General features: G+C 32.8%; 2 protein-coding genes across 2 annotated transcripts; both read right to left on the bottom strand.

Moving 5' to 3' along the window:
- Window positions 1-1943: 1943 nt before the first annotated feature.
- Window positions 1944-3471, bottom strand: LOC116348670 (zinc finger protein 239-like). The gene is made up of 2 exons (XM_031779740.1): window positions 3433-3471; window positions 1944-3248 (listed from the first exon to the last, which is right to left on the bottom strand). Exon 2 carries the CDS (start codon window positions 3009-3011, stop codon window positions 2079-2081), a length of 933 nt encoding a protein of 310 aa, XP_031635600.1. The 5' UTR covers window positions 3012-3248; window positions 3433-3471; the 3' UTR covers window positions 1944-2078.
- A 796-nt stretch (window positions 3472-4267) lies between these two features.
- On the bottom strand, window positions 4268-6440 carry LOC116348649 (facilitated trehalose transporter Tret1-like). The gene is made up of 6 exons (XM_031779709.1): window positions 6113-6440; window positions 5808-6040; window positions 5611-5741; window positions 5347-5539; window positions 4758-5126; window positions 4268-4699 (listed from the first exon to the last, which is right to left on the bottom strand). Exons 1-6 carry the CDS (start codon window positions 6156-6158, stop codon window positions 4283-4285), a joined length of 1389 nt encoding a protein of 462 aa, XP_031635569.1. The 5' UTR covers window positions 6159-6440; the 3' UTR covers window positions 4268-4282.
- Between the last annotated feature and the right edge of the window lie 4342 nt (window positions 6441-10782).

Below are 10782 nucleotides of genomic sequence, written 5' to 3' on the forward strand. Positions count from 1 at the left end.
TGATAATCAGGTGCGGCAATTGAAAAAATTAAGTGGGATAAACTCATTAGTACCTGCACCACCGATGTCAGATATACCACTGCAGTGCCTAAAACAGCTCTGATAAAGGAATCTCTGGCTCGGTCTGGATGGAGTCAATTCAATGGACTATTATAACTGAGCAACAATACCGTATACGTGCCCACCCGCTTCTGTTCATCGGCAGCGCTGTCACAGATAGCAAAACCAAAGATCTGCGACATACTGACATTGACCCAAAGCCAAACACAACACAAAAGATTAAAAAAAAATCACAGCCAAGGTAGAAAAGTGGCTTCTTCCAATTTGATTTAATTCATGCCTGAATTGAAACTACAGCAATTTAACGCCTAATGATGGTTTTGAACCAGAGATCAATATTTAAAAAACACACACAAACAAACACATTCTTTGTCATTAATATACTAAAATGCAACATTGTTCTTCACAATCAAACAAAACTCTGAATGTCCATTTTTGAATAAGCATACAAAGATCATCGCATCATTTTTATTTTTTAAACTAGACTATCTCGGTTTAAATCAATTTTTCCCCTTGTAAGGGTACATTTTTTGATCGAACAATTTTGATGGTGAATAAAATGAAATAAAAAAAAAATACAAATTAAAAAAAACATAAATTGCTCATTCAAGTCGATTGCAAATTGGATCTGATCTCATTTCAATCGGACATCTAAGATAAATCAAATTTTTTCAAATTAATTGCATGTTACTTCTGTGTTGATTAAATGAAGAAAAAAATGCTTTTATTCAATTTCGTTGTTGTTAGAGAGCGTTTATCTCTGCCGTACGAGTACTTTCCAATTCATTTGCAATAAACCACCGTTTCTGTTTCCACGTCATTCTCTTGCTACATTGCTTGGTTATTATTGTAAATTGAACTATCTTTCTGTTAGCATTTGTAGGTTTTTTTTCTTTGTTCATTTTATTTGACATATAATGTAAATAAAATAAAAATGCAATTGAATCGAATTCTTTAAAACAACAAATAGACAAAAATTGAAACGGAAAAAATCGAGAGAAAAAAACCACCGCATTTTGCGCATTAATATACATTGTTTATTGCATTAATCTTGTTTGTTATTTGACATTTTGGCTTTGAAATTTCATTCAAAATTTATGGAAAAAAAATTTAATAAAAAAAATATATTGAAAAAAATTCGATCGGTGAATGGATTTGGTCTGACTTTCTTGACAAACGAAGAATGACGATTGATTGAAACCACAAACAACAACATTTTAGTAAAATCATTATCTATTATATAAATTTGTTCAAATTGTATTATAATTGAATGGATGGATACATAATATATTATGAAATGCAAAAAACTGATGAAACAAAGCGTTATTTTTTTTCACATTATTTATTATGGATTTTTTTTCTGATCAAAGTGTATGTAATTTAATGGATATATATTTGGATTTTAATCGGCAGATTAGATAATATAAAAGTCCTCATTCTTGGACTTATATTTAAAATTATATTTTGATTGTATACCCATCAAGGTTTGGCAAAAAAATGTTTTTATAAAAAAAAAAAAAAATTATGTTATTTATCATTCAAATTAGTTGCTGACAACTTCTTGTTAACCCAGTCAGGTGACAAAGCTGTCGAATCATTCGGTAGTTCCGTAATTTTGGCGAAAAATATCGTTACTTAAGTTATTTAAAGAAAATTTTAATTGACAACCTTGACAAGGTCAGTAGATAGAGTTGGTTAGGATTTACATATGTGTTGATTGAAGCCAAGAAAGATACATTTATTGATTTTGTTTTGACTTTGTGATTTTTGTTTTTTGAAGACGGAAATAAAACCTGAAGTGTTTTATGAACGAAATGAATTTAAAGGTTTTGAATGAATATTACGTTACAATGTTTGACGGTGAACGCTTTTCATGTGGTGTTTTACACTACCTTGCACTGCAAATCGTGCATCGCATAGTTTGCATGGAAATGGTTTTTCACCCGTATGATGGCTTCGCATGTGAAGCTTTAAGTGACGTGAATCTGTCTTTAAATCTTTACACACGTAGCACTGATTCAGGCGACGATTACAACGTTCTTCGTGTGCTTTCTTATCGCCTTCTTGTACAAATGGTCGATAGCACTTCTTGACAGTTGCTTGACGTGAGTTCGCAAATGAATGTTGAGATTATATTTGATTGCAAATGCTCTGGAACACACATGGCATTCGAATGGCTTAACGCCACTATGGATTCGCATGTGTTGCTTTAGATTTGACATGTCCCGAATGGCTGTTCCACATAGGTAGCATGCGTACTGGTGAACTTTGCATCCATTTTCATGGTTGATCTTTACAGCTTCTTCTGTAAATCCTCTACGACACTTTGAACAATTGAACGGAAATTTTAGACTATGGATTTTCTTGTGCTTTTTCAAATTGCTTTTGTCTGCAAAAGCCAAGGCACATATTTCGCATTCAAAAGGCTTCTCGCCAGTGTGGGTTCGAATATGTATTGTGAGATGTGATTTGTGTGATGAAGCATAATCACACAAATGACATTTGTGTTTCTTCTGTCCACTTGCCACTAGTTTTTTCGATATTTTCCCGTTGCGATCTCTTTTTGTGCCTTTGTTCTTCTTGCCATCGCCTTTTCGTTTACGATTTGCTCCCTTGCTGTTCAACTTTGGTCTTGGTCCGCTTGAGTCTTTACCAACTAATTCATCTCTATCTTCTTCTATTTCGTCTTTTTCCGTCAAGCATTCGTCTTCGCATTTGATTTCCTTCTTCACAGGTTCGACTTCGCTGTCACTTTCGCTCTCTGATTTGATTGAGGCGTTAGCTTCGACTGGTGACGGTGGTAGTGGATAATGAAGCATTTCGATGCCATCCGTGGGTTCTTCTTTGACCACAACTTCTTGCTTCACAGTAACCTTTCTGGCTGATCGTTTGCATTTACATTTGCGTTTCATCTTTCCACAGCAAGTTCCTTCGCTCTGATATGGATTCATTGTGTCTAACCAAGACAAATCAGAAAGACAGAGAAAAAAATCAGTTACTAGCGATGTGTGTGCTACACAACTAATACACAAGCATCAAAAATGTCAAAGTGTTGCGAAACAAAGGTTATGAGATGACGTCATCGAATTTCTGAGAAATATGGACCACACTGCATGATTAATCAAGTTTGATTTTCAAATTCAACCACAAATGTAGGATAGGAAAATCACCAAAACTTGATGAATTTCCTGAAAAAAAAGAACTATTATCCAATTTTTATTGCACAAAATCTGCAGCAAACTCATTTTATATCAAAACTTTCCACAAATAAAATAAAATCATAGCGCATGATTTCTCCACTAAATTCAAGATAGATTTTCAACAAATTTGATTATCTGAATGAATTGAATAGCCAATATTTCGAAAGCTCACCTTTTAATTTGGTTTGTGCACAAATAAAATTCTAATACTGTCTGTACAAAACGTGTATCTTCCACCAATGGCCGTCTGCTTGTGAGCGTCTCTCACTGTGTGTAATAGTGAATCAGCGTAATCCACGGACTCGGTGAAAAATGGCGCGTAGAGCTGCAATTGTGTTGGTGATTCAAAGAACCACGATGAAGTTGATCACATTCAGTTGGCGTGTTGACAGTCATACAAATTGAAAACACGGTTGGTTCAAGAATAACAATTGATCCTTTCTTCTCATTTTATCTATTTATTCAGACGTTGGCATAAAAATTCGAATTCCAATGAATTATCAAAAAGAGTAATGACCCATTAATAATAAAGAATTAAATAATGATTGCTTTTCGGTGATTTATTTTCGCTTTTTTTCTTCAATTTAATCGAGAGAACATTGAATGCAAAAAACTGGACTGATTTTTTGAATTCACTGTTTTTATTTCATTTTTTGATTTGATTGATTTGAATAACTATAGACAGAAAAGCGAAGCACGTAAAACAGACAGAATGAGCTAAAATTCAGTTCCAAATGCTGTCCTCAAATGTATGCTTCTTTTGAATTCATAAGATTAACTTTGCTGCAATGTTTTCGAAAAATCTGTTTTTATTAAACAAATATTTACCTCCCCCTAAAGATTTCAAACAGCGAATAAAAGATTCTTTATATCATCACCAACAAATGCAAAGAAAAACTCCGAATTTTTTACAATTCTTATCAAATTTCATTGCACTTGATTTATGTTCCAAATTATGTGAATTGATAATAATATAAAAATAAATGTTTACTAAAAATTAATCTCCCCTATCTCTGTCGTTTCTACTGAAGTGAATCCATAATTTGTTCATAACTTTTTCCTTTGGTTTCCGGCATATTAAAGTGAAGATAAAGTTCCGAACATAAGCAAACAGCGGCAAATAGAAACAACGTTCCATGAAATCCGAGCACATCGCTTAAAAGTGGCAAGCATTTAACTATGATGAATGTAAAACAGCACATAAGTGCCGTACAAAATGTAACACCAAAATCTTTCACATTTTCCGGCATTATTTCAGCAATAATCAAGAATGGCAGAGAGGCAATTCCCCATGACGCAATGAAAATAACGAATGAGAATGCCACAATTGGAATCCAATTAACTGATTCAACATGATATTGCCATGATTTCAGCATCATGTATACTCCCAATACGACCAATCCCACCGCCATCCCGACCGCCGACACGGCAAATAAGAACTAAAAACGAAAAAAAATGCATTCAGAACAATGATTTGTGCGAAAAACAAATGTTTACCTTTCTTCCTGCGCGGTCGACGAATAAAGATGCCATGTATGAACCGACAATTTGAACAATCGCAACGATGATTGCCGATATGTTAGGCGGCAGAGTTGAATCGGCTTCTTTGAAAATAAGTCCGGTGTAATTTGTCATTGCGAAGAAACCACTGAATTGATTCAATATAACAAGAACAATTCCGATTGTAATTGCTTTACGCGCTGGATTCTCTGACAAATCAGACAAAATGAATGAGTTGCCATGGTTTTGGTCAGATTTGGTGTCGCCGACTGAATTTTTCAATTTAGCCATTTCCAACTGAAGCAACTGTGACTCCTCATAATTCTCACGAATGCCGCGATAAAAACGAATCGAATCTTCGGCCGCCTGCAAAGAAACATACATTTGATCAATCACAATAGGCACTAATGATCATTAATGATTTGTTGTTGTTGATGTAGAAAAAGCACGTTCGCGTCTCTCCGGCTACCAGAGCTGAACATAGAACGCAACATACGTACGACCACATTGCGCAATCGTGAGCAGCTCTCCGTCACTTTTATGTTCTACGCTCGAGTTGCGTGCAATTATGCCGCTTGCTACTCACCGATAAATTGCCTTGTTTCGCAAGAAATGTGGGTGACTCGGGGAAAAAATAGAACAAAACAATGTAAACAATCATTAAAACAATTGCAACTTTTGGAGACGTATAAAAGTCACAGTAGTTTCCAATAACGAAAGCCAATAAAATGCCAAAATTGGCACTTAAAATAAATGTTGAGCCGAGAAAACCGCGAACTCTGTGAAACGAAATGAGGTTATAAATCATCGAGTCATCATCATAAATCTATAATTAAAATGTGTATTCTACCGATCGCTTGCGATTTCGGAGAGAAATAATGGCACAATTACAAAAACTCCACCGCCAACGACTCCGATCAGTGTTCTAGCTGCGTGCAAATAGTAAATATTTTGTGCAAACCAAATCAGCAACCAACTTATCTGTCGAATCAAAGAAAATCGATAAATTCGTGTTAAATGTGTTCGCACAATGGCTCAGATGCTTACGATGGTCGGAATGGAGAGTAGAAGCAGTGGCATTTTGCGTCCGAATTTATTGATTATAAAACCAAAAAATAGATTGCCAAACAATGCACCAACACCAAGTAGCGATGCAATCCATGATGCACTTTCTAATGTTATTTTACCGGATGGCAATGGTGATTCGTCCGATATTAAAAGTAAGATGTTTGGTGATGGCCAACCGAGGGTAATTCCATAGCTTACTGTCAACAAATTCACTGAACAAAACGGAATAACCCACATGGTTAATAATGAAATTTAACAAATTCAATTGATTCACTGAAAATTACCCACAAATGCAGCAAAATACTGAAATTTCACACTCGCTTCTTGCATATTCGCTACTTTTTATCTACAATCTGAAGATTGTTCTTTTCCACAGACACTACGTCAAACCGGTTGTTTGCTATTCAACGGTGAAGAGAACAAATATCAAATGGTGAAGAGAACAAATGATGTATGTTCGGTGTGCGATCTTTTGCGCGACTATTTTTGTTGAAAGAAGAATACAATAAGGTATGCTGGTCAATCGTGTTTTACAGTCGTACTTTTCGATGCTGTATCAAACAGGTTTACTTCGTTTGCGGATTTATAATTATAAACAATTGCGATTTATGTAACCAAATTGTGATGTTTGTATTGGCAGAACATAAATTATAATTGTAACTAAAATGTGAAAAGGCTCATGTAGACTAAACGAAAATATGGCATTTTACTCATTGAACACAATAACAATTCCACGATTCAGAAACAATATAAACAGCAATTCTATGATATTAATTCACAATCGTGCATTTTTTAAAAAGCAAAATCTGATCGCATATGAAATGAAGTTATGTAAATATTTATGGAAAAATATTCACTCATCAATATTCACAAGATGCTAGCACGATAGTACATACATGCAAGCGCGTCCGCGTACAGCGGCGTTGAACATACATTCGAAGAATTTTTTGAAGATTACTACTAGATCCATTTATTGGAGACTCATTCACACCTGTATGCACTCAATAAAATAGCTCGTCTACTTTTTACACAGCTGATTTTTTTGATTGAGGTGATGATATCATGTTGTTGGCTTGGTTTGCATTTTGAACTTATTTTATGTGGAAATTGAAGTGCAGCAAAAGCGCACGTTATTTTCAATTGAAACGTTTAAATTTATGGGCTGTAAATACGACAATGAATGTGTCTATAAAATAAACATTCATAGCAATTAAGCCTCATTATGAGTGCAGTGCCGGTATTCTGAAGAGCATTTGAATTGATTTTTGAAATGAAATTCTTTTAAGCAAAACAATTTACCTTTTTAAACCTATACCTTAACGGTCAGAAGTTAGAAGACAATCGTTAAGTCAATATAAAATCCGAAAAGAACCAATTTCGATAAATTTCATTACATTTCCATTATCCATCTGAATCCGTTCAATTACCGTGTTCTATTTGATAAGTGTACAATGTACATGCGGGCATACAATTGCATTTATCACGAAACATTTCGCCCTTTTTGGTAGTAAAAAGTTGCCTTTGAGCTAATTTTGGACAATTTGTTAATAATCCACTACATATATGCGTGCTTTTATCCCCTGCAAAGTCAAACAATTCTTCATATCAATTTCTTACTGAATGTCAGATAAATTCGAAATCGAATTGTTACATCAATTTTCTCCCTTGTGGTCTTCGCTACTGGGCAAAAAGTGATCGTTGGAAATGGAATTGACGAAATGTCTGCTGTTCCATCGATATTCAACTTAAATGGATCCTCATTCCACTCCGTCCACTGATACCAATGATCCAGCAAAATCTGTGTTGGATTTAACGACATTTCTGATTAATATCTAACAATAATGAAATTTAATAATCAAATCAAAGAGGGAATCTCACATATTACTCCAGTGCATCCGTTGTGTAAAGTATTTCAAGCCGTGAATGTTTGAATTTTGCCAAAATTCCTTGAAAAATATCTTCAACACGCAAACAAACTGATGAATGCTTTCAACTGATCACAAAAAATATCGAATTTAAAAATATTGATTTTCATTGGCACCAATTTTCTAACTTACGGGATTCAAATGCTGAATTCTCGTTTTAAGTCCATTCAGTTGATTCAATAGACAATTCCTTGAAAATGAAAAAAGTACACAAATTTTCACTCTAACTCCATTTAGTTGGTCCCTTATACATATCGCCATAAATACACAAAGTTGATGAATCACTTTCGACCACGTTTTATAGTGGAAAATAAACAGAAATTTGTTAATTCCATTCATTTTTTTTACTTTTCCGCACACACCTAGTGTGTAAGGGGATAGTATTTTCAAATTAAATCCAATAAATTGAGTGACTCACAGGATTAATGTTTTATATCTTCGCTCTGAACCAATTAAGTCGTTTCATTTCAATATAATATGTTTATATTAAAAATATTTTCTAAATATGAGTTGTAACAATTGGTCAAACTGAAGTGGACTAACTAATCTATGGCAATTCAACTAATAAATATGGAACTGTATTTGGATTTTTACACAGCAATGAAACGACAATAACAATAACACATATTTTTACAGTCAAAATTTTGATGTCAAATGGTGTCGACATTGGTGACGGTATTTCGAAACAGACTGTGTAATCCATATTCATCGTATATGATCCTATGTAAAGTTCTATACTTGATCTAGTTCACATCGACGGTTCAAATCGTTTATGTCCACTAGCGAGGACATGGAGTGTGTGTTTTTTCTGTTACATGTACGTTGTAATGGACAAGTATATTATTATTATTATTATTCTTTATTTTAGCAACTTTGCTACTTATATTGGTACATTTTTATCCATACTTTTACTTTTATATTGAAACTCTTTTGATTTTCTTGTCTTAATTCTATAGGGATTATACATTTTAAATCCCTTATGAATAAGTGATGTCTGTGCAATTTCTTTCTTATAATTATTAATTTTTAAATCATTTTTATTTCTTAAATTGTATTTGTGTGTCTCAGTATTTCTGTTTATTAATTGGTTCAGGTAATTGGGTGTTGTGCCCAAGCAGATTTGATGCACAAGTGACAACGTTCTTGTCGTTATTAATTGTCTCACACTCATCCAGTTTAGTGTTTCTAACATTAATTTTATACTTGTTCTTTTTGGTACTTTCATGACAGCTCTCATTGCTCTATTTTGTATCTTTTGCAACCTATATAATTGGCCTTCATTAATCATCAATAAAATTGATGGACAATATTCAAAATGAGGTGCTATTATTGTTTTATAGATACATATTCTTTCTTCGGTATTCAATTTGTTTTTTATTCTGTTTAGTAGTCCTACCTTTGATATTGATTTCTTATATATATAGTCAATGTGTTTAATAAAATTCAATTCTTCGTCGACAATTAATCCTAAATACTTTCTCTCCTACACATTCAATTTTTCATTTTCAATTTTCAGATTTATTTCGTTTTTATTTACATTTCTTTTTCTACTACTTATGATCATGCATTTAGTTTTTTTTGTATTCAATTTCAGTTTGTTCGCTTTAAAATATTCATTCAATCTTATTAGTACATTATTCATTTTGTCATTCATTGTTACTATATTATCACCATCAATATGTATTTCTGTATCGTCCGCGAATAAATTAATCTTTACATTTTGGTCATTTTTAATTACGTTACAAATATCATTAATGTATATCGAAAACAAAATACTTGCTAATATCGATCCCTGTGTTACTCCAATATTGTTTAATTCTTTTGATGAATAGTGATTTTCAATTTTCGTTACTTGGCTTCTTTCTTTTAAATAGCTTTCAAACCATTTCTTTTCTTTCCCATTTATACCTATATTTTGCATTTTTTCAATCATTTTTTCTCTATCTATAGTTTCAAATGCTCTCTTTAAGTCTAGAAATATGCATAATATTATTTTTCCATTTTCTAAGCTGCTTTTCCATTCATTTATAACTTTGTTCAATGATGTCTCACACGAATGGTTTTTCCTAAAACCCGATTGTTCCGGTGCTAGGATATTGTTACTATTGAGGTATTCATCTAGTTGTTGTTTTGCTAACATTTCGATTACTTTCTCACATGTTGGTAGTTGGTTTATTGGTCTGAAATCTTCAATGTTTATGGATCCGCATATTTTTTCGACTGGTGATATTATTGAACATTTCCAATCGGGGAAAACTCCCTGAATGAATGACTGGTTTATTATAGAACAAAACTCTTGAGCAAATATATGAAGCCCATCTATCATTATACTTGGTTTTAGCCAATCAACATCACTTTTACTCTTTATGTTTTCAAGTGCTTTTTTAATGTCTGTTATGTTTATTTCCTTGAATTTAAATATTGACTTGTATTGACTTCGTTCGGTGGTAAAAATTATATTTGGTTTGCCAATGGATTTATTTATATCTTCAATGCTGTTTACAAAATATTTGTTCATTTCTTCTGCAATCTTTTCTTTTTCGTTTATTATTCTATCTTTGATTTTAATCGATTTAATGTCACTTTTATTATCATTATTAATTGGTTCACCAGATGGATTAGTGTAAGTGAATCGTTCACCGATGCTCATCCATTCAAATACATCATTTTCTAATTGAGCTCCCGATGTCCAAAAAGTACTTCTATAATAATCTTTTTCAGTAATTTATAAATATTATTGCCAGCTAAATGGGCTAAAACAATAGACGTTATTGTTTTAATGATGAATCACTTTTCTTGTTTTAATAGAAGTGATTGTTCATTATTACAATAACTTCTATTACTTTAATCCATTTAGCTGGCTAACGTACTGTCAGCTCAACTGACCAGTTAGTTCAATATATTGTCTGGAAATAACCTTGATGTACTTATATAAGAACTCATATTCGTTATTAACAGAGAATGTTAAGTTTGTGTGCTTGCATAGTTTTAAAATTTACATAATGAATACATATATATATTAACGCATT

The sequence above is a fragment of the Contarinia nasturtii genome, unplaced genomic scaffold, assembly GCF_009176525.2.
Source record: "Contarinia nasturtii isolate CC-2019 unplaced genomic scaffold, AAFC_CNas_1.1 Cnas_scaffold_2611, whole genome shotgun sequence".
Taxonomy (NCBI): domain Eukaryota; kingdom Metazoa; phylum Arthropoda; class Insecta; order Diptera; family Cecidomyiidae; genus Contarinia; species Contarinia nasturtii.